Raw genomic sequence first — 22,033 nt, 5'->3', positions numbered from 1 at the left:
TCACTGTAGATCCCTTTCAATTGAGCTATTCCATTCTGTGGGTGTGCATGGAAGTCCCTTGTGATGAGGATGGTGGATTACTCAGATTGCTTAGTACTTTTGTGCTGCAACTGCTTGGTTTTGGGGTTTTTGTACTGAGCGAAAATCAGATCATCACAGTGTAGTTGGGAAATAGTGCAGCGCCATCCATGGTAAATAAGAGCCCAGAAGAGTTTAGCAGACCTGTAATCTCTTCACAGTGGCCTGTCTGCAGCTTTTGCTCTGCAAGGCAGCAACTGGGATGCTCTATCCCAAGCCATGAGGATCCTGCAGAAGGGTGGTGTATAGAGGGTGATGGGCACGTCTGGCTCTCACCAGCTCTTGATAACAGGGATATCTTGCCCAGATAGAGATTTAAGGGTTGGGGCATCCTCTGCATGGGGCAGTGGTTTGATAAGGAAGGGTTGTTTGGGTTAAATAGCCTGGGGAGAAGGTGTGAGGGTGAGGTCTGTTACCACAGGTGGTGAAGGTGAACGGCAGAACAGGTGAGAGTGCATGCAGAGAAACCCTCTTTTAAATACCCATTTCCTTTCAGCCTTTCTCCTCTTCCTCTCTGTCACTACCTGGGGAGTGCCCTGGGGGGGAACTGTCCCTCTCTTGCAGGGTCATTGCAGAGGGCAGCTGATAACACTGTTATCTATATCTGGGTGATGCTGATGGGGGCTGATGATAGTGTTATCTACAGAGGGGTGATAACCCTGAAGTCACTATGCTGTGGGAGTATGTGGCTGGAGGGAGATGTGTGGACTGGGTCTGTGAGGCAGAGCGGTTTGGGAGTGTGTAAGTGATGAATAACCAGTACCTGGAAATCAGAGATCAGAGATTTGGGCTTCCTTCTGTTGAGACTGATCTGTGCGCTGTTGTAGTGTGGGGCTGTGGAGCAGGGCTTGTTTTGCTGAGCTGCTCAAGCATCCTTCAGTTAAGATCCCAGGCTGTGCCAAGCTCCTGGAAAGCTTTCCTTGCTGATGGAAATTGTTCACACTGAAGCCTCGATGCCTTCTGTTTGCCTTTCAGCTCAAAACTACAGCACTGGTCCCTCTACTGCAATCCTTCTGCTGATTCTCCCTTGGAGAGTGGCTTTTGGGAAACCTCAGCACCCAGTGGTTAATAAGCCAGTGGAATGCACTGGTTTGCTGCTCCTGGATCTTAGTCCCTCAGTGCTGGTGCTAACAGAATAGCAAGAGTCATTAGAGAAATATGCAAGATATTCCAGTTATTTCTCTTTGGATGGTGCTGGTAGCAAGTAATAGAGATAAACAGACTGTGTTGAGCTGTGCTTAGCTTATTGCATCATTGCTTTTACTGAAAGGGTCAAGGTCCAGCTCTGGATTTTGCTGCAGGATGCATTTGAGCTGCTCCAGAGCTGTGCTGTGCCAGAGGGAAAGTGTTTGGGAAAGGCATAGTTTTGGTGCTCTCTCCGCGTGTTCCTTCTGAATGGTGGCTGTGGCTGCAGTGCCTTGGTAGAGTCAGGATGGCACAAGCCCTGTCAGGTTAATTTATTGGCTTTGCACTGGAGAACTCTGCACTTGGCTCCTGTTAGCCCTCAGGAGCTGCTCCTCTCCTGACAGTGGCAGCCAAGGGAAGCCCTGCTGACATCTGCTGCAGCCTGGTGGCTTTTGGCTGTGCTACCCAGGGAATAGGAAGTGCTCCTGGGTGCTGACTGGAGTCACAGGTGGCTCCGATGAAAGGGCAGCTGTGTTGTTTCCTGCATGCCCTGATTATGGACTTCATCTGAAGACTGGCTTGGCTTCACCTTGCTTGGCTGAAATGAAGGCTTTGAGGAACCATGCCCATTCTTGCCTATTTTTGTTTGGATTGGGGGTGCTTACTGAGGCTCTCCACAGTGCTCTCCCCGAGACGCTGTGATGTTAAAAACGTGCACAATGTACCTGGCTGGTGACACAAGAAAAAGAGAGACAGTGTTTGTTTAATCATTCCAAAATTTCAGCAACTTCACCTCCAGCATCACAGGTGTGAAAAACATCTGGTGTGAGCCTGGTTGGCTGTAAGGGCAGAGAATGTGTTTTCACAATTGGCTTTTGGACCCAGCACAAAAGGTGCTGAAGGTGGTATGTGTCTTCATCTCTGGATGGGAACGAGCTAGTTCTAGTCTTGGTCTATGTCCAGGAAATCCTGTGCTGGAGAACTTCCCTTTCAGGAACGTGGTGGGGCTGTCCCAGGGGGGTGGTGTGGTACACTGAGCTTGGATGAGATGGAGCAAGGCTTCCCATACCTGCTTCATCATCACTTGGGAAGCTGATTTGCCTTTCATGCCAGGTGTTGCCAGAGAGGTGCAGTTTGGTGTCCCACTCCTGTGGGAGCTTCCCAGGCAGCAGTGGCTGTGTGGTTGGTGGTGTGGGAGTCACCGGGAGGTGATGAAAGTGGGAAACATTTATGGAAGAACATGGGATGTGTTGGACAGGATCTCCCCTTGCTGCGTGGGGATCCTACCACCTCCCTGACCTGTCTTGGGCTGGATTTCCAAAACCTTGGACAGGTATGGTTGAAGGGCTCTAGGCTGCATCACAGGACATCACCACCACCATGGCCATGTTCAGGAGTGGTGCCTCTGCAGGAGTGTCTCCAACCCAAGGAGGATTCTTGCTAATCCCTGCGTCCATCTGCCACTTCCCTCTTCCTTCTCTGCCTGCTCCGAGTGTGAAGCACTGATAACACCCCTGGATCAGGACCACGGGGGATCCTGGCTGCTGAAGGCTTTGCTAAATGCTTTCATGGGACACAATTTGTGGCATCTCCCCTAAAACCTCCCACAAGGTACCTTGCTGCAAGGCTCTATTTTGGGGCTGTCTCTGATGTAATCTGTCAAGACACAGGCTGCTCTTTGACTTACTGCTGAAAGTCTGGTCGGGGCTGGATGACCAGTTGCTTACCTAGCATTACCAAAGCAACGAGTTGTTGCTTTCCATGACTCATGAAAATGCACTGTAGGCTCTCTTAAGAATGGCTGAGATCATTTTTTGGCTGGCTTTGGGCATCTGGTTTCCTTAGCAAATAGCAGTGGGAGTGGAGGGAGGGGGATTTCCAAACTCGTTTCTTTGTATGTGTGATCTGGTTTTTAGAGCTCCACTCAGAAAGTACTTACTTCGTTTAAAAAGGGGATGATAAAAAAGGACCTGTAACTTCCATGGCTGTTTGGTTTTTGTAGCATGTCTCATTTAGTTGTGGTTTGGTGTAAAAAGGGGAAAGATGCTAATAGTATTACAGAGCCATATGCTGTGTTTCTCCTCTTAAATAAGCAAGGATAGAAACATTATGAGTGGCATTTTCTTTTCGAGCAAATCCTTCTGGGGAAGGAGAAGGAGGTACAGCGGAAATTCTGCAAACAAAACCGTAATTTCATCTTTTTTTTTGTTGTTGGTCATGTTTGCTCAAATAGGGGACTTTGATTCTACAGTGATGCAGCAGAGCAGAGTATTAGCAAGAGGTGTTTTAGTGTTTGGTTAATCTGATTATTACTTTTAAAATATTTATTTATTTGTAGACCCTGGATTCACTTTCTGTTTTTTTTCTGTGCAGTCCAAAGGCAGCAGCACTGACATCCTTGAGCACCAAGTGCAGCAAGATTAGCATTAACCAGAGGAGAGTCAGAGCTCTGTGACAGCTTCAGAGGACAGGAGGTCCCCAGCTGTTCTGACACCTCTGCACCCAGGTTGCAGCCGCCTCTGTGATATCTTTCCCAAGTCCAGCCACCCTTTGTAGGCACCTGAGAGCAGACAGAGCAAAGGGAGGGGAAATCCTGGGTAGGCAGAAGGTAATTGTTTGCGTAGGAAGATTTGTGGCGTGGTGGGTTCCGTGTGCCCATCCTTTTCAGGGCTGGGAGGAGCGAGGGTTTGGTGTGTTCCACACTGTGCAGTCACGGTGGCTGAGTTCAGGGATTTGATAGCTGTGAACCAGCCTCTCATGCTGTGCGTGATCTGTGCTGGTGCTTGGCTGGGGTTAATTCTGCAGCCAGGGCAGGCAGAAGCGTGTCCTGGTATGCTGAGGGATGGGGCTGGAGCTGCCCGAGGGCTGCAGAGGAGCCGCAGATCTGTGCTGGGAACAGCAGGAGCACAGCAGCTCAATGGCCCGGCCCTCGGCCAGGGGTGAGCGGGAACAATGTGACTGAACAGGTTTGTGCTCACTTCCTTGTAATCTCGGAGATGAGATAATGCAGAAACCCAGAGGCTTTGCCAGCGCGAGGTTTCCTTTCTCTGCCCCGTGCGTGCCCTGCGAGCAGGAGGGGCTGGCTTGCTGCTGTCTCTGTGAGAAGCTGATGAAAAGCAAACCCTTGGAGCTCGAGGAATGGCACTGTTGGACTCCAGTGAGGGTGATGGATGCTACCCCCAGGGCTTGGCTCGGGGCTGCTGCCTGCACAAGCACCCTGTGCCAGGAGCTGCTGTGTGCCCCCCAACTGCTCAGGCCCTTCGTGTTCTCCTCCTCATCTGAATTTCTCTGCATCTTTGCTATTTCGTTTGGATAGAACGGGTAAAGGCCACCAATTTAACCAGATGTGTAGTCTTCACCCTCTTTTTCCATGGATATAATGTATTCAGTGCATAGCCTAGCATGCCACAGATCCGGGTCTTCTAGGTCTTAATAGATTTGTTCTATGTGAAAATAGGAGATTAATGTGACCTGAGGTGGTCTGCTCTTTGTGGTGCTTTTAGCATTTGAACATGTGGCCAGAGTTTATTTCTCTGAAGTGGTGGGCAGCTGCAGCCCGGGTGCCTGTAGTGCTGTGGTGGCACTGCCCCAGGCTCAGCAACAGCATGGGATGAGCTCTGTGAGATCCAACACAGGCTTTTTCAGAAGGTTAAGTCCTTATTTATAGACTAATTTTTACCAAAAGGTAAATTTCTGCTGGACAAGATCCACCAGCAGCTGTAAATCTGGTAGTTTTGGTGAGCAGAGGATGCCAGCAGATGAGCTGGCATAGCTGAATTCCATGGCTTTACCCTGCTCCATGCTGGATAAAAGAAGTGGAAGCACAATTTGGAAAGATGTTCTGCTGTATTATTATTTTATTTTTTTGTAAACTGCTGTGCCTTGATATCATCCCCCAATGTATAATGTTCTTTTGACTAGGAAAGCCAGCATCAGGGTACCCCAAAGGGGCTGCTTAGTTTCTAGGCAGGTGTTGCTGTGAAAGCTGTATTTTTCCATCTGTAACTTACAGATGGAGATGTTGAAGGAGCTCACATCTCCCTGAAATTAAGTCATTCCCTGTCCAGTCTAAGGTTTCCAGTGTATACTACTGGGTAAAAGGAATCCTGGATCACATCCTTTCCTCCAAAAAATGGAGATTTATTTCATTTAAAGTAGATGTTTCTATTCCTTCTTGTTTGAGCGTTTCAGACGTGAATTGTGCTCTTCAACTTTTGACATCTGCAAATACTTCTTTTTAACAAAAAAAAAAAAAAAAGGGAAGTGTGGATTCTGATGCAATCATGTGACTCCCAGAATCAGGTTCTTATGAAAAACACAGAATCCTGTGAGAATTTGTAATGCTCAGGGTTATCCTATTGTCCAGCAGTTGAAATAGAAAATGAAGTAAAACCTTCTACTCCCAGCTCCCTTTCCAGAGATGCTGCCCCATCCCTTGGTGTCCATCTTGTTGCAAGAGATACTTAGATTGTGTGGCTTTTGGTGTTTTTTTTTTATGGTGTGGGATCTTTTTTATGATTTATATGGCGAAATATTCTTCTCCTTGCTTGGTGAAATTTGCAGATCTGTGGTCTTGAGGCTCTCAGATTCTCTTTGGGTTATGTGTGAGGATGGTCTCTTGTGGAAGCCTCGCACTCTTTAGGCATTTTAAAACCAGGAAAGAGCCTTGCTGCTGTTGTGGCAAGAATCAACGCCAATGCAAATTGCCATGTAAACCTGAACACCTAAGCTGCATTGGAGCCTCTTCTCCCCAAACCCTTTGGTTCCTTGCATTTCCCTTTCTGGGGTGGTTGGTAGTTGGGGTTTTTTGAGCTTTTTTCTGATAGTGTATCACAGGAGGCTTGACCTGGATGTTTGCTGTCTATTCTCTGGCCAACCTGCCTTCTGCAAAAGTAAATGAAGTGCCTTTCTACCTTGGACAGGAGCAGGTTTGAGTGCTCAGAGAGGCACAAGCACTCTGATAGTAGAAAAATGAGGTTCCTGTGCTGCTTGTGGCTGTGGGACAGGAATTAGGGGACTTGCTTGGGTGCCTCAGAGCCCACTGAGGCCGAAAACCAGGCTAATGAAAGTCGTCTGTTGCTTAATGCTCCTTGGGAAAGCCCTGTTTGCTGTCTCTGGAGGTATTCAAAGCCTGCCTGGACGTGATCCTGTGCAACCTGCTCTAGGTGAGCCTCCTTTAGCAGGGGGGGGTTGGACTGGGAGGTCTCCAGAGCTCTCTTCCCACTCCAACCATTCTGTGATTCCGTGAACATCTGGAAAACAAAACGTCTTCAGAGGGCAACACTCTCCCACCACAAGCAGGCAAGCAAAGCCCGCGTTTTTCTCTACAACGTGGGAGATATTTATCCTGTGACTAAGCAGAAAAGTTAAGAGATGGAAAAGGTCCTATTAGATCATCTCATCCACCTCCCTGCTGGCAAGCAGCTCTTCTCCCTGGTGTATATATTTATTAATAGGCTGCTGGGCAGACAGGAGTGGTTTGCTCAGGGCACTGTGGAGGTGAGGGACTCTGCACACACGTGACTCGACCTGCACGTGCACAAGTTGCTTGCAGCAACAGGATTTTGTAGTAAAAGGGCCAAAAGCTCTGGACTCGACATTCTTGGCGTGTTTGGAGCCTTCCCCTTAACTTGCTGTCAGTTTGTGCAGGCATGAGGCTGTCTTTTTTTAGCATTCTAGGAATAAGCTAATTTTACTTTATATTTATGATGGAGTAGGTGGCTTGAAAACTAATAATAATAGGTGGGGGGAAAAAATAGAAGCCTTTTGGAAAGGAAAGGTCTGCCAGCTGGACCTCTGCACAGCTGGCCTGGGCTCTGCTGGCCATGATCTACGACAGTGGTGTGCGAAGGCTCCCAGCGGAGATGTCAGAGAGGTGCAGGTGGAAATGCTATTGCCATGACAAACAAAGCAGTGCTGGAGCGTCAGGCCAGAGCTTGGGGAACCATCAGCATTGCTTGGTTTATTGCTGCTTAGTAACCACAGCACGGCCTCGTGCACATGGATTGGTTTTTATTTCGCATTCCCCGATTGCAGCTCAGAGCGCTCGAGTTGGAATCGCCAAGTGTTGAGTGTAAAAGAACAAATTCTGTCCTTAACTAGATCAGGGAAGAACTACAGCATGTGGGGAATGGGAGCAGAAATTTCCTATCCAGGCTTGTGCTGAACTGCCTTCTCCAACTGAGGCTGCGTTGGCTTTTGCACTTAGGATCACTTCACTGGCTCCAGAAGTGTCTCCTGGTCAGCACCACTGTGAGATCAATATTGAAATCAATACCACTGTGAGAACCATCCTGTGGTGCAGGTGAGCAGCCAACCCTGCTCTGTGCCTCTTTGGTGACATCTTTTTGCTGGCGGTGGCACTTGGTTGGGCCCCTGGGGCTGTTCTGCAGGGTCTGATGATCCATTTCCTGTCACTGCGGTACATTTTGTGTGGTTTTTGGAAGTGTTACGGGACGTCTCTTGGCTGAGTGATTGCTCTGTTGCATGAGGAGAAGCTCTCTCCCAGATCCATGGAGGGTGTTCCATGGTACAGGCAGTGTCCCTGGCACCACTGGTCTTTCTCTTGGCTTGTTCTGTGGAAGTGACAGTATCACATATGACGTTTTCCAGGAAAACTTCCAACACTTGTAAAGAGCTCTGACATGGGCTTCGCCTCCCTTCCCTCCACCAGACATCTTCTAGGGAGGAGGGAGCTGGAGCAGGGCACAGTGCATGCAAGGAGCAAATCTGCTTTACTATTATTTAATTCAGAGAGAACTTGGCCTAAAGATGTAAAAAGGAATTGCAAGCACTGTCTGGATACCACCTCTCCTCATCAATTAGCGGCATTAAACTCTCAGCAGGGAGGATTAATTAGAAAACTGAAATCTTTCTGTCATGACAGCCTTCTGGTTTCCATTGAAATGCAGCCGGAGGACTGGAAAGGCTTCTGTATTTTGTTTTGATATGCAGGCATATGTTTCTTTCCATCCTGGAAATTAATTCTGTCTGTCTGTAATGGAGCCATGGGAATCAATACTGAGCTGATCTGTATTTCTCCAGAGCTTTCTTCTAAAAGTAGTTGACTGCTTCCCCACTGTGCCTAATAAGTGACCTGATTTCGGAGCAGCTGAGCAGCTGGTCTGCCAGTTCAGAGGTGTTGTACAGCTGCCTTGATGGTGCAAGGCTGGTTCATGGTCTCTCAAGGGTGATGGGCTTCTGTTTTCTGGAAGTGTCCAGATCAGACTTTCTCTGAGCTGGACAAAATGCCCACAGTGACTTTCCATTGCACTGCACCAGGCTGGACATCATAAGAGAGGAAATTACTCATCCCACTGTCTCTCCTGCAGACTGCTCTTGGCCTTGGTGAGCGGTCATGCTCTCAATCTCAAGTTCTGCAATGCCCTGAGCTGGGTTTAGAGGCAAGATATGCCTTTTCCTCAGTGTCATCATCTTCACTGGGCTTGGGGATGGGTGGTCAGTGCAGCAGCAGCAAGCTGCCACCTTCTGCTGGGGTGGCAGGTCACTCTTGGGTGATGGCACAGCCTGGGCAGCTCTTCTCAAGAAGAAGCTGCCCTGTGTGCACTGCAGCAAGCAACAGGCTGTGCTCAGGCTCTGCAGAACCACAGCTCTGTGAAAATTGTGTGGGGAAGGGCTGTTAGGAGAGGCAGAGCAGGCCTGGGAAGCCCTGAGTGCTCTGAGCTTAGGGCAATGTGTGTGCTCTGCAGACCTGTAAGGCTCTGTGAGTGTGTGGCTGTGTGCTCACAGTCTGGTTCCTGGGCTGTTGATGGCTCATTTCTTACCATGGGGGCAAGTGCACTTGAGTTCATGTGATACTGCAAGTCCAGAGGACAGGAAGAACAAAGCCTCTGTGCAAGCTGCCCCACATGTTTGTTTCGTAACCCCATCACCACCCCACTGATGGCAGGCACGAGCCAACAGCTCGTGGAGACAGCACAGTCCTGGGGCTATGCAGAAACACGGCCCTTCTGCCCAAAACTACAGCTGGCTTTTAATCTTTGTTTGCCACTAAGCACTCACTGAGCTCTGCTTTCTCCCACTGGAGAAATCTCAGTCCAGAGTTGCATGGCAGAAGTGGCATGAGCAAGGAAAGGACCTGTCAGATTTTGTGGTGGCTCTTGGGGTCCTGGTCTCCCCATGTGCTGCGGAGGTTGTGCTTCTTGCCCACAGAGAAGGAGCAAATCAACCAGGTGGCTGCTGAGAGAGCAGAGAGTGGTCAATTAGTCGTGAGCCGTAGGCTTTGCAATCGATCAGAAAGTCTCATTGGGATCAATAAAATCCAGCCAGGCTGCGGGGGTGAGGCTGTGGCTTGTTAAAGAGGAAGCTGTGCAGGGGGATGGCTGTGAGGGACTATCGATCGTGGCAGGCTGAGGGTAAATGCTGGATTACAAAGGCTGGTGGGATGGCTCCTGGAATATACAGGTGTGTTACCCTCTGTGCTCTCAGGGGGATGTTGCAAGGGAGAAAAAGTGGATCAGAGACAAGGTGGGGTGAGTGTGGAAGATGGTACAGTGGCTTCAAAGCCCTGATCCTGCCATGATGTCATGCCAAGGATGTGGGATGGATCTCCCCCCTTCCCAGTCCAGAGCTTGGTTGCTTAGTGCTAAAATCCCTGTTGGAGCATGTTGGATCAGCCATAAAGTTGGTTATGCATTTGATACTCTAGGAGGTTGAAGCTACAGAGACAGGGTTGGTTTCTGCCTGCCATTATCCTCATGGAGAACTGGGCATCCCAGTCCCTGGTGCAGCTTCCAGCTCTCAGGCCAGGTTCTCCGTGGCACAGTGTTGGATTTGCAGCTCTTTGGTGTGAAGCTTCATTCATGGACACACTTCATTTCTGATGCCAGATGCTTTTCTCCATTTGCTTTTCCCAGGAAAGATTTTTCTTTGAGACGAACACTTTTCTCATGGCTTATTTCACCTGAAGGTTTTACTAGCTATTCTTCCTTTTTGGTTTCTGCTCCTTCTCCTTCCTGTTTTTCCCCGAAACATGGAAGAAAGAGGCCTGAACTTCACTTTTCCAGATACACGATTTTGTTTTAATTTCCCTCCCACAAAGTCTTCAGTCATATGAGGAGAAAGACAAAAATAAGACCATGAAAACCTGCAGGAGGAAGAAATTACAACATTCTTCTGCATTGGTTTTTATATTATGTGTAGAAATACCTTCCCTTTGCTGTGTTCACTTAGAGGGCAATTGTTCATTGGATTCAGAGGGTTTCTGTAGGTGTAACTGGCATCAGGATTTCCCTCTGATTCATAAGTGCATAGAGAACAATCTGAGGACAGGATTTTGCCCTGTGAAAGGGAGAATGTTGCAGGACAGTGCTCTCCCCTAGCTGCAGACCTTCATCCTCACAGGTAGTGTGAGGATGTGTGTGTAAATAATCCTGCCTCAGCTTCATCTGGGGAGTTGAATGCTCATGGTTGCAGGAGATGAGGATCCTTTAGACTTGGTCACTTCAGTACCTGATTTGAAAGCCTACATTTAGGCACAGTGGGACTGAGTTAGGCTTTGGGGTGTAACTGGGGTGTCTGCAAATTGGTTCATCTCCACCAGTTGCTGGAGGTGGTTCCTGTGTAAAAAAAGTGAGTTCAGTAGAGACATAGTTCTGTGCTGTGCAGACCCTGACAGAAATAAAACAAGTGGGGAACAAGTGAGTTCTCTGGACACTTGTTTTGCTTGACCTGTCTGTTATATGTAAAATAGATTAACTCTGACCTCATAGGGCTGTGTTGTCTGACCTTTGCTGATAGAAGAGTCCTTTCTAACCTTTTGATTTGCTTCTTTGTTTTGTTGTTCCAGAAGTTTGAGATCTGTATGGAAAATCAAAGCTATTTAATATGCCAGTATACATTACTGATTACTGCACTGACTTTGGTAAAAGGAATATTACTGCAAAGCAAGAAGAGGAACTGAATTTGAAAAATACCAGTACCTGAAGGGGCTGCAGGAGAGCTGGAGAGGGACTTCTTAATTGGGCATGGAGTGATAGGAAAAGGGGGAATGGCCTTAAACTGAAGGAGGAGACATTTAGATTGGATATTAGGAAGAAATTTTTCCCTGTGAGGGTGGTGAGTCCCTGGCACAGGGTGCCCAGAGAAGCTGTGGCTGCCCCTGGATCCCTGGAAGTGTCCAAGGCCAGGCTGGATGGGGCTTGGAATAGTGGAAGGTGTCCATGCCCATGGCAGGGGGTTGGAACTGGAAGATCTTTAAGATCCTTTCCTACCCAAACCACTCTATGATAACTTACTGGAGCATCCTGTCTGGAACATTTCATTTATAAAAAGTAATTTCTTCTGAGAAGAGGATTTGTTTTGAGATCTCAATGGCTTCTTTAAAGGGCTGTCATGGATGTTAACAGCAGGACTCAGGCAGGTTCTAAACCTTTTATTCTCAGTACACATTGTGCTGGAACAAACAGGATGGCTCAGGAGATTTCTCTCCAGAAGCAGCTGTCAAATACAGCTGCCCTGGCTGGGTCAGTGACTGAAGGAATCCTCCACTGAGCGTGATGGCTTTGAAACACAGATCTCTTCTCCCAGCAAGATGTGTCGTGAGAAAGATTCTTAAGCAGTTTTGGGGTGTCATACCCAAAACTGGGGAGAAGCAGCCTCAGCTGATGGGTATTGATACAGAATTGCTCGTTGGGTTTCATGGGCTGCAGTTCCCAGGGCACTGGCTGGCTCCTTCCATGAGCTGTGCTGGTCTGTGCCTGTCACTTCCAGCTCAGAAACCTGGTCAGGAGAGCTTTTTTTCTCCTCGTCTTGGCTCATGAACTTTGTCCCTTGAGCCCTCTTGGGGAGGTACACCTGCAAACCTGGCCTGGTTACACACGTCTGCAGAAAGTCCATCCCAGCTGTGTGTTCATGAACATGGAACCACAGAATCACTTAGGCTGGAAAAGAACTTTTAACATCACAGAGTCCAACCATTAACCCAGAACTGCCAAGTCCATGCTAAACTGTGTCCCTAAGTGCCAGATCTACATAGATGCACAGTCTTAAATGGCATTTTTTTTTACTTCCCTTGCATGGTGTACATCCTTTGGATAACCTGGGTGGAAAATGCCCTGAGGGCAGGGTCTTGTGTGTCTAAGTGGCATCAAAATTTTGCTGTTCTTTTGTGTATCTCAAAATACGGATCCAGTTTCCAGGGCAGTTCTAAGTACAGCAGGTCAAACGTTCTGTAGTGTCTAGAGAAAACTATAAGAATGAGGTTGGGATGATCAGAGAAAACCTGTAATATTCCAACCACTCTCCCTTTGCCTTTGAATCCCTCGTTGCCAAGCCTGCTGGCTGCCTGAGCTATCAGCACACATACATTGCTGTTCTCACCATTAAAACGATCTCATTTGCTTTGCTGTTGTTTTTAACGCTACCCCAGCGCTGGCCTCTGAAGCTTTTTGAAAATAACATTTACAATAATATTTTTAACAGTTCCGTAGTATACAAAACTCCAGTGCTCTGGCAGGACTCCCGGAAACTTGCTGAAAGTTAATGTGGTCAACTCTTAAAAAGGAGAGATTTTTTCCGCTTGACTCTTGCTTGTTAAACTCTCTGAGCCCAACATGTTCCCTGCTGCTTGAAAAAACAAGGAAAGTCCCAATTTTAGCAATGCTAGTTTGAGTAGCTTTCCAGCCAAGCCCTATTTCAGGGGCAACTGTGGCTTATTATTATTATTTTTTTTTTTTTACAGTGGTGTGTCCCTACACCTTCGGACCAAAGTGTTAAGTGGTGCTCAGGCAGGAATAAGTAGGTGCTGCTTTCCCTGGAAGCCTGGGGATGATAAACTGCAGAGGGAGATGCCACTTGCTTGTGCTGCAGTAGTGGTGAGACATTCTGACTTGAAGTCCATGTTTTATGGTGGATGTTGAGCCTCTGTGGGGTAAGAACAACCCTTTTTGGGGTACATGATACTGTAAATCCCGTATATCAATAGTAGATTGCAGGTGACTCCAGCTCTTAATGCTGGACTGCACTCTTCTTGCTTTCCCATCCTTCATAATTCCTCCCAGTAAGTCTCCTGGCCACTTTGTTTTGTCTTCCTTACATCCAGGGAAAAATCGCACTTCTCCATCCTCTCCTCCCCTGGTTTGCTTTCTGTAACTTAGATCCACAGGGGCAGGAGTCATGGATACACAGACATGTCATAGCTGAACTGTTGTCTCCCTTGAGCTCAGTCCTGCTTAATCCCTTTCCAGCCAGGAGTATGGGAAGAAAAGGGAAAAACTGGGATTAACTTTCAAAGGGGATTACTAACTTTCCATACATCTCTCACGTAGATACTCATACCCTGCACTCGTGGAGCCATAATGAAGTTGAGCCACTTTGTCTGAAAATTTCAGCTCAGGCAAATCAAAACTGCTTTTCCCCTAGATGAGAGCATCTGAACTGGGCTTTCCTGCAGGTTAAGTAACCTCCAGCACTTCCCTGAGCAGACTGGAGCAGACAGTCTCTTGCATGCGCAGCACAAACCTGGGGTACATTGCCCCAGCATCCCTGGGAGCCAACACCTTGCTGAGCTCTCTCACTGCTTAGCAGGGAGATTTTGAGTAGATTTACACAGTTCTGTTGGCTGTGGGACTGGTGCAGTGCCCAGTGGGAGCCCAGTTTCAGATGCTCACTGGGTTTGTGTCGAAAACTGCCAACACTTGCAGGCTCTTATCAGGGAGCTTAGTGGGAGGAGAAGCTGCTTGGAGCTGCATCTATAGGAAAAGGATTTTCCCCTTTTTTTGCTCTCTTATTTTTTCCCCTTTCCCCCTCCCTGTTTTTTAAGGGACATAATAATAGGGCAGAATTTGTACTAGAAACAGGAATTTGTCCTTCTGTAACAGGAAGCTGCTGGTATGTATTTTTGGGAAGCCACGGAAATTGCCAGTGTTTGCAGTCGTTTGAAGGCTGGCTGTCCTCAGGATTGAAGAGATCTGCTAAAACAGAAAACCTTTCTTTCTCTTGTGTATCCATGGAGGTTTCCTGCCCTGTGTGCAGGGGCTGGTTTGCTCACGAGGGCTGGGCACTGGGGTCTCAGGGGTTTGCTGTGGCAGAGGTGATGGAGAACAGCACAGGGGAGGGCTCTGCTGATGGAAAGGTCACCTGTTTTTTTCCAGGGCTCGTTTGCACAGTTCCTGTAGGTGCATGTTATTGTGACTAGATATGGATTGGAAAGGTCTGGAAGGTCTCCAGAAAGCCATTAGAAAAATCTATTACTCTGATAGGAGAGTTAACCTGGGCTATCCCAGGAATTTACAGTTAATCCAGGCTATCTGCCTGTGGCCCTCGGTGTAAACTATGCACACAGCTTAATTCCTGGAAGTCTCACATCAATTTTGAAAGCAAAAGCGAAGATCTGGGCTGTTTCCTGCTCTTGTTATAATCAGATGGAATTTTTACCCTGCTTTCTTGCTGGTTTTCTGCACCCTCTTGATTCAGTGCTGCATAGACTGACCAGTTCCTTCTCAAGGTAGGATTTTTAACCTTTCAAGCTGTTTGCTTGCTTCCTTGCCTCCTCCTTGGTCTTGAAAATGGACAGAGCAGAGTCCCTGGTAGCCCTGGGCTCTCAGACTGAGTGGTGCTGTCCTGGGAGGAGGCTGCAGCAGCAGAAGGAGCAACGCTCTTGGGGGCACATGGACGTCTCCGCCTCTGCTGCTCTCTTATCGCCTTCCCTTCCTGCTCATCTCTCTCAAAATAGGTTGGATAAATATCCCTCTGCTCGCCAGCCCTGAGGCACCAGAGCTGCAGAAAATCATTTTAATCCATGCTTGGGAGCATTCCTGATTCTCTTCAGATTTGTTGCTGTGTTTGAATCGATTTGACCAAGCAGGGGGGGTTTCAAAGTGCCTTTTCCTATCATTTCTGACCAATGCATCATGTTTAACACTCCAGGATCCATGTCAGTGTCCTGGAGCACCTGGCTCTCATTGACTTCAGGGCAACCTGCAGTGACTGCAGGACAGGAATGTCTTACTCCCTGTGCAAGTCTGATCAAGTTCTTGAGGTGTTTCTCCCTTTTCTTGTGCTATCACACAGGTTTATGACCAAAAAAATCTGAGGGCTTATCAGGCAGCTAAAGTGGAATTTGATGTCTTCTATCACAGTGTTCTTTAAAAGGTGCCCATCTTTAGGTGGGTTTTGCCTTCATTCAGTCTAAAATGAGGTTTTTCATTAGTGAGCAGGACAGGTTCCAGCAGGCTCGGGTCTGCTTTAGTTTCTTGGTGGACAAAAAACCCCAAAAAACCTGACTGGGTGCAGGAGTTCGGCTGAATGCAGGATGGAAGGTCACTGAACCCACTTCTGTGCTGGTGTTGGGGCAGATTAAAGGCAGAAACTCTGGGAGGCCTCCTAGGGACGTGCCTCCCGTAAGGGATGGACAGGGCAGTCGCTGCTCCTGAGAGCTGCCTGCACTCAGCTTTGTTCCCATGCAGTCAGAGGAAATCTGGTCCAGCCTTGGGGAACCTTGACTGCCGTTTGGAAGGCCTAAATTTAGGTTTCTGCTTTGCTTCAGGACTGCTTTCCCATGTCCTGCTGTCAGTCTGTTCCCCAAGTGAGTGTTATCCCACAGGGATGCTGCGGAATGTGAAGTGTTAAAGATGGTATTGCTTTAGGGTTACATTAATCATGTAAAAACACATTAAAAATATCATGTCATTACAATTTTCTGCTCTTAAGGAAGTACAAATTGTTTACTCCAAGATTTTGAAACCATGAACGTACCAGGTTTGTGGTGTGTTACCTTTGGTGTGTGCAGAGGGGGGCAGACTCCTGGTCTCCATTCCTACCTAAATGGTTTCCTCCTTTCCTCTTTCCTCCTTCCCAGGTGATGGTGGGGAGAGGCCTTGTGAAAAGTGGTCCTGTACAGTGAGCCTGTTGTCATGTCAAAATTAATCTGTAACCTCTGCATGTGTTTGTTACAGGGTGGATGCTTGAGAGAGGAGGATAAGGCACAAGTGTCTGGGACCAGTGGAATGGAGGCCTGATGTAGATGGAAAGATGGGTAAGAACTGGATTCCCCATGAGCAGTCAATTTTCTGCAGCCTGCGTGGTGACAGACTGGGGAACATTGCTAAGATGCTCTGACTGAATATTACGTTGCTTTCTAATTTATGTTTAGCAGTTTAGTGAAGACAATTTCTCCAATTTTGGCACCTTTTTCTGAGTACGATCTGGTGGGTCATGTTCTAGGTGGAGTCTCTTCCCAAGTGTGCCTTGTATTTCTCTGCAGAGCATCTTCCATTCCCTGTATCTTTTCTCCTAAGGAATTTTCTGTTTCAAACAGAGCTAGAATATATTGCTTTTCTAATTGGTGGCCTGGATTACTTCTACCTTCTTCCTCTTCTGCTGGAATAGTTTTTTGTCAGATGCTCTGTGGTGCTGAGGGAAACTTTATTGAAGTGGGAATTATTTGTAGTTCTGGAGGTACATAACGATTTTGATCTTACCTCTCTAGACAAGAACTTTATCCGAAAGAAAATTCATTATGTAAGAAATTGGGACCACTTGGAAGTGCTTAAATGGCTTCCTGACCTGGTGACCCAGGAAAGGAGATCTTGGAGGAGTCCTGGTTGAAGCTGAGCACTTCACTTGCACATTTGCAGCATTTACACAAGTTCACCTGAAACTTTTCAGGGATGGCTGAAACGATGCTTTAAAAAAGAAAAAAAAAAAAAAAAAAAGGAGATATGTGTGGGAAGATCAGTAAATTTAGGGATAGTTCTTGCAGATGTGTAGAATCACAGAAAATCACAGAATCATAGAACTGTTTGGGCTGGAAGGGACCTTAAAGACCATCTTGTTACACCCCCTGCCATGGGCAGGGACACCTTCCACTATCCCAGGTTGCTCCAAGCCCTGTCCAACCTGGCCTTGGACACTTCCACAGCTGGGGCAGCTTCTCTGGGCACCCTGTGCCAGGGCCTCCCCACCCTCACAGGGCAGAATTTCTTCCTAACATCTAATGTAAACCTTCTCTCTGTGAGTGAAGCCATTCCCCCTTGTCCTGTCACTACCTACCCTCAGTAAAAGCCTTGTAGAAACGTGATTCAGAGTTTGGTAGTGGTTTGAAGTTAAAAAATGAAAAGTGTGAGGCCTCTGCCACACTTTAAGTGTTTATTCTCCCCTACGGAGAAGGGAGAAGAATGGTGTTTCCCCCATCCTGGCTTTATGTGTCTGTTCTTTTTGCTCTTTCTCTGTTACCTAGAAGACAGATTTTGTGGGGAGAGAACTAACTTAAAGCTTGGTTAAAAAAAAAAAAAAAAAAAAAAGGAAGGGAAGAGAAGAGAAAGTCCAGATCTGCTTCTTCAACATAAAGAGTGACAAATTTCAGTTTAAAATCCCTGGTGACTAACCCCAAAATTTTTTAGAAAAGTTTTCACTTTGAAAGCAAAAGCCACTGCTTTGTCAATGCGTGTGGGCTTTTTTAAGAAGGAAAGCTCAGACTTGCCCTGAGCACCAGCAGGGAAGGAGTTACTGGCTCCAGCCCAGTTCTCAGGAGATTGTCAGTTTGGTGGCTTCTTGTACAGAGTGGTTGATAGAAGCTGCTCAAGATGCCTTCAGCCTGCCAGCTGCAAAGATAATATGGGTGCACCAGGGCAGCATTCATTGTGGGAATTTTGTAGCAAAGAGAGGCACTGTGGCCGTGTTTTTGGGAACGCGAGCTGAATCAATAGGAATCTTGTGCAGGTTTGGAGTTCTGCTTGCACTTGTGTGGGGGTGGAAGGCGCTGTGCACGTCCCCTCACCAAGGTGTCGTTGCTGTGGCTCGTCACCAGCAGCATCCACGCCTGTGTGGGGTTAGATCTGCCAGGATGGGAGCGTGCCCCGATGGGATCACGTTGTGGTCCTGAGTCTGGTCTGTGGCTCAGCTGTCAGGATGAGATGGGTGAAGTGTTGTGTATCCCCATCAGTGTTTCTGAGCGGTGCCTGTCAGTTAAAGAATCGCTGCAATAGCTTTGCTGACGCACAGAAATTCGGGCTAAATTTTGAGGGTTTGTTAGTTTCACTTCTCTCCCTCTTCCTTTCATAGGTGTTTGTTTGCTCCATGCATTGGGGTGAGGGAGCGTTTTCAAGGGAAGTGCAGGGGATTTGCAGTTACATCATTGATTGCCTTCTGGAAAAGACCACAGAGGAGATGTGTAGGATGAGGTGATCTCTGACAGTCTGTTCCAGCCCTACCTTTTTTTTTTCCAGGATCTTATTTATAGTCTGCTCAGTGTCTCAGAGTTCAGCACAGGACTGTTCACTCCTAGACATGTTCTAGGGAAGTTGCATGACCTTGCATGGAGACCACAAGATGGGAAGTGGGGACTTCTGGCGTCTCTGTGTCATGCAGTGCTTGGACCAGCCCTGTGCAGCCGTTGTATCTCGGGGCTGTTGCAGTATCTCTACGTGGGCCAGCTTGGGACCAGCCTAAGCCCTTGGCACTGGGTTTTCTATTCAGCTTACAGTCCATTTCCATCTGCAACCTCTCCTCAAGGGTCCAAGACTCTTTGTAATTTGATCAAACAAGTGCTTGTGACACTTTTTAAGGTGTCCTTATCTCCAGTGCAACACAGTGGAAAAACCATGGCCAATAAGTATTAAAAATTGGCATGTTTAAACATGACAGCGCAGTAATAGTATTAAAAAATCTGCAGAAGTTGGTACAAAAACCATCAGCTTGTTTGCTTAACTTTTATTTTTTCTGTTTTAAAAATGATTTAAATATTCCTGATTGTGGTTATGAAAAGCTGTGTGCGTGCATGTGTGTTTCTGATGATAAAAACTCCAGGAAGGCCGATGTATTCTGCTCAGTGTATGTCTGTACAACTCAAAGGTTTAGGTCTTTAGTGCTTTGCTGGAGCAAGTGTGACTTTTGCTTCAGCAGAAAGGTCATCTGAGGTGTGGGAGATGGGAGAACGATGTTGTTCATAGTATTGACTTGACAGTGTGTGTGTGATTGCAGGCTGGGCTGGCAGAAGGCACGGCAGCTTGCTGAAGGCTAGTTTGAGCAGCCATGGCATGGCCATTTAGCTCAATCAACTGTTGTTTGGGGGGCTGCTGAAGCAGAGAGAACTGCTAGAGCTGGAGGTGGCAGAACAGACCCTATCCCATGGATGCAGGCGCTGATGTCTCAGCCCTCCCATGCCGTGTTTTCCTCCTTCCTCAGTAGGCAATGCTTTCACTCTTCACTTCTTTCTTGCTCTTAACTTTCTCTTTGTATGCTGAGAACTATTAAGGAAAACTTAATTCATCTTAAGTTGCAGCACTTTACATTATAATAAGACACATCAGGCTTTCTAGCTCAGGTCTTAATATTTTTGAGAGGTGTCTGAGTTAAAAGGTGCTCATGGTCTCCTTCTCCCTTTCCTGGCACTGCACCTGCTGTACCCAGGGCTCAAATTTAGGGTTTGGACACCTGGGGAATGTGGGACTGGACCTGCACCACACCTGGGATGTTGCAGCCGTTGCTGCAGCAACAGGCCAGGAGTTCATGGGCTCTGGGCTGAGGCTTTGAGCACTGAAAGTCGCTGGGCTGGGAGGGAGAATGAGTTCTTTATGATCCCTCAAATAACCTTCAAAGGTAACGGAGTCAGTCAGGGGAAATAACTTGCCAGTTACATTTCTTTGCTGGGTAAACATTTTTCTCCTTTCAAGTGTGCTCAAGAGAGAGGTACAGGTTGTGGGGAGAGGTAATATCTTTTATTAGACCAAATGATAGAGGTGGAAAAAACCAGGCTGCCTTTTAGGCACATAAGCCCTTCTTCAGAAGGAGCAAATTTTAAGCTTAGCAGGGAAACTGCTGGAATAATTGGCCCAAGTTTAATTCAATTATGTTAATCCGTTAGAGGAAAATTAGTGTTTGTGGAGCAAGGGGCAGGGTTAGTAAAAAAGTTGTGAAAGTTTGTTGTGGGATGAGAGCGAAACCTGGTACCTTTGAAGTGGTGAGGAGTAGCAGAGCTGCAGGCGTGCAAAATTTTCTTAAATGTGGTTCGTTTTGCTTTATAAGGGTCTAGCCAGCCCCTGCTTGCAGCTCTCCTAGACTGAATTTAATCTGCAAAAGCAAACGAGAAACAAGGGGTTTGTCATGAGCAGTGTTAGGTTTATGGTTGGGCTCAAAGATCTGTGTCCTGCTCCAGCATCCCAGTCACTGGCTGGATGTGAGGGGCAGCAGCTGTTTCCCACAACTCTGTCCTCTTCAGCAAATCTTCACCCCACCAAATGCCACCCAATTTCAACCCAGACATTTGTTCCATGAGCCAAGAAGGGGTGAAGTCTGTGAGGTGGCTGCACCTCCATGGGTTGTGCTCTTGAGCTGCTGGAGGTGAAGAGCTGAGAGGAGGAAGGAGAATGACTGCCAGGATGTCAGATGGGGGAAAATTGGCTTCTTAGCTGGGCTTTGCCACTCTCCAAGCATATGGGGATGTACAGGGGACTTGTGGTGACAAGTGTGCCCAGGGATGGGGCTGTGGAGGAGAGCAGGGTGTGCAGAGCCTGGGAAAGCTGTGCTGGTGGCTCCGGCCCCGTGGAATTTTCCTGCGCGCGGTGCTGTCAGGGCTGGCTATTTCGGGAGTGGAGGCTTGTGGTGAACCACAGACGTAACCTTGCTTTCCCTCCCTGCTGAGCTAAACCAAACACCTTTTGGATCCTGAGTCCTTTTCCATTGCAAAAGTCCCTGGTAAGCCTTCAGGACAAGGGAACATGGGCATTGAGCCACAGTGCTTCACAACTCGTCAGGAGAAATTTCTTGTGTGATTTGTGGCCTAACCACTGAAACTTTTACATGTGATAAAACTTGCCATCCCAAATGCTCTGGTTTTGGTGTTTGCCAGGACTGATCACTCAGGGTTTTAAGGGCATCGCTCTCACCTCTCCTAAATGGAGGTGCAGTCCCAGTAGCTTTGCCTTTTCTTTTGGTTTTTCATGAGGAAATTCAGAGGGCACTTGAAGTTCTTCATGATCTCACCCTGGCTCTCGAATAAGTTCTGCCATAACACATGGATTTATGTGCCAGGTTAGTCTCTTTTGCTGTTTTCTCAATGCCCTCATTAATTAATTAGTTTTAGCATGTCTATATTACCTTGGAGGTGTGTGCTTGTTTGTGTGCATGAGTGTTTGGAGACTGGTTGCATCTTGTCATTGGTGATTTGATTTAGTTATATGTGTGATATACGTTTATAATTTTAAAAATAACTGGTTTAGCTTTTTAAAAACAGATTCTTGCCCTCCCCTCCAAGCCCATTCCTGAGCTCTGCTTTCTGTACCCTTTTGCAGGGGGATGTAAAAGGAAGGGCTCGTTTTGATCTAAACACAGTCTCCAATTTGGCTGTGCAATTTTTCCAGTAGCTGTGTGGATCAGCTGAGGGGTAGAGGGGGAATAGGAGGCAGGAACTCATCTTTATCCCCAAGAAAAGGGGTATGTGGGATGGTGTAACTGTGCCCTAAACCCACAGATGCTCTGTTGGGCACTTGGTGTGATGGACATCTGTAGCTGTCAAAAGCCTCTGATGGGTTTGGTTTTGTTTCTTTTCACAAGGCAGTTACTGTAAAAGTGAAATTAAAAATCCAAACTGATGTCATTTGTGGAGAGCAAGAGTCGAGCATCCATTTGTCAGGTAAAGGATTAATAATTTCCTCTGCCTGGTGCACCCTTTAGCATTTTAATTCTTTGATAAGAAGAAGTGTGCTTACAAGAACCCCCAGCACATCACAGCACTGATTTTCTATGTGAGTTTGTGTGTCCTGAGCTCAAGACATTAGTGAGCAAACTCTTGGCAAGAAATCCTGCATATCAGGAGGGTCTTTCCTCACTTCCTCCTATATAATTGCTCTGCTTGACCTGCTGGGCTGTGCCC

The 22,033-nt window shown here is 47.3% G+C and overlaps 1 protein-coding gene across 4 annotated transcripts in view; it reads left to right on the top strand.

Annotated features, from left to right (window-relative positions):
- LOC125331517 (mitogen-activated protein kinase kinase kinase 3-like) overlaps window positions 1-22,033 on the top strand; it is a 75,961-nt gene that overhangs the window by 4,916 nt on the left and 49,012 nt on the right. For 3 of the 4 annotated variants that reach the window (XM_048315723.1, XM_048315963.1, XM_048315642.1), the window contains exon 2: window positions 16,119-16,198. In XM_048315723.1, coding sequence (XP_048171680.1) covers window positions 16,187-16,198 — 12 coding nt within the window. In that variant the 5' untranslated portion in view covers window positions 16,119-16,186. Of the gene's footprint in view, window positions 1-16,117; window positions 16,199-22,033 lie in introns of those variants that run through there. The other variant, XM_048315796.1, reaches the window with a different exon arrangement.

The sequence above is a fragment of the Corvus hawaiiensis genome, chromosome 1, assembly GCF_020740725.1.
Source record: "Corvus hawaiiensis isolate bCorHaw1 chromosome 1, bCorHaw1.pri.cur, whole genome shotgun sequence".
NCBI lineage: Eukaryota > Metazoa > Chordata > Aves > Passeriformes > Corvidae > Corvus > Corvus hawaiiensis.
The sequence above is the reverse complement of the archived record's forward strand: the minus strand, read 5'-3'. Positions and strand labels throughout refer to the sequence as shown.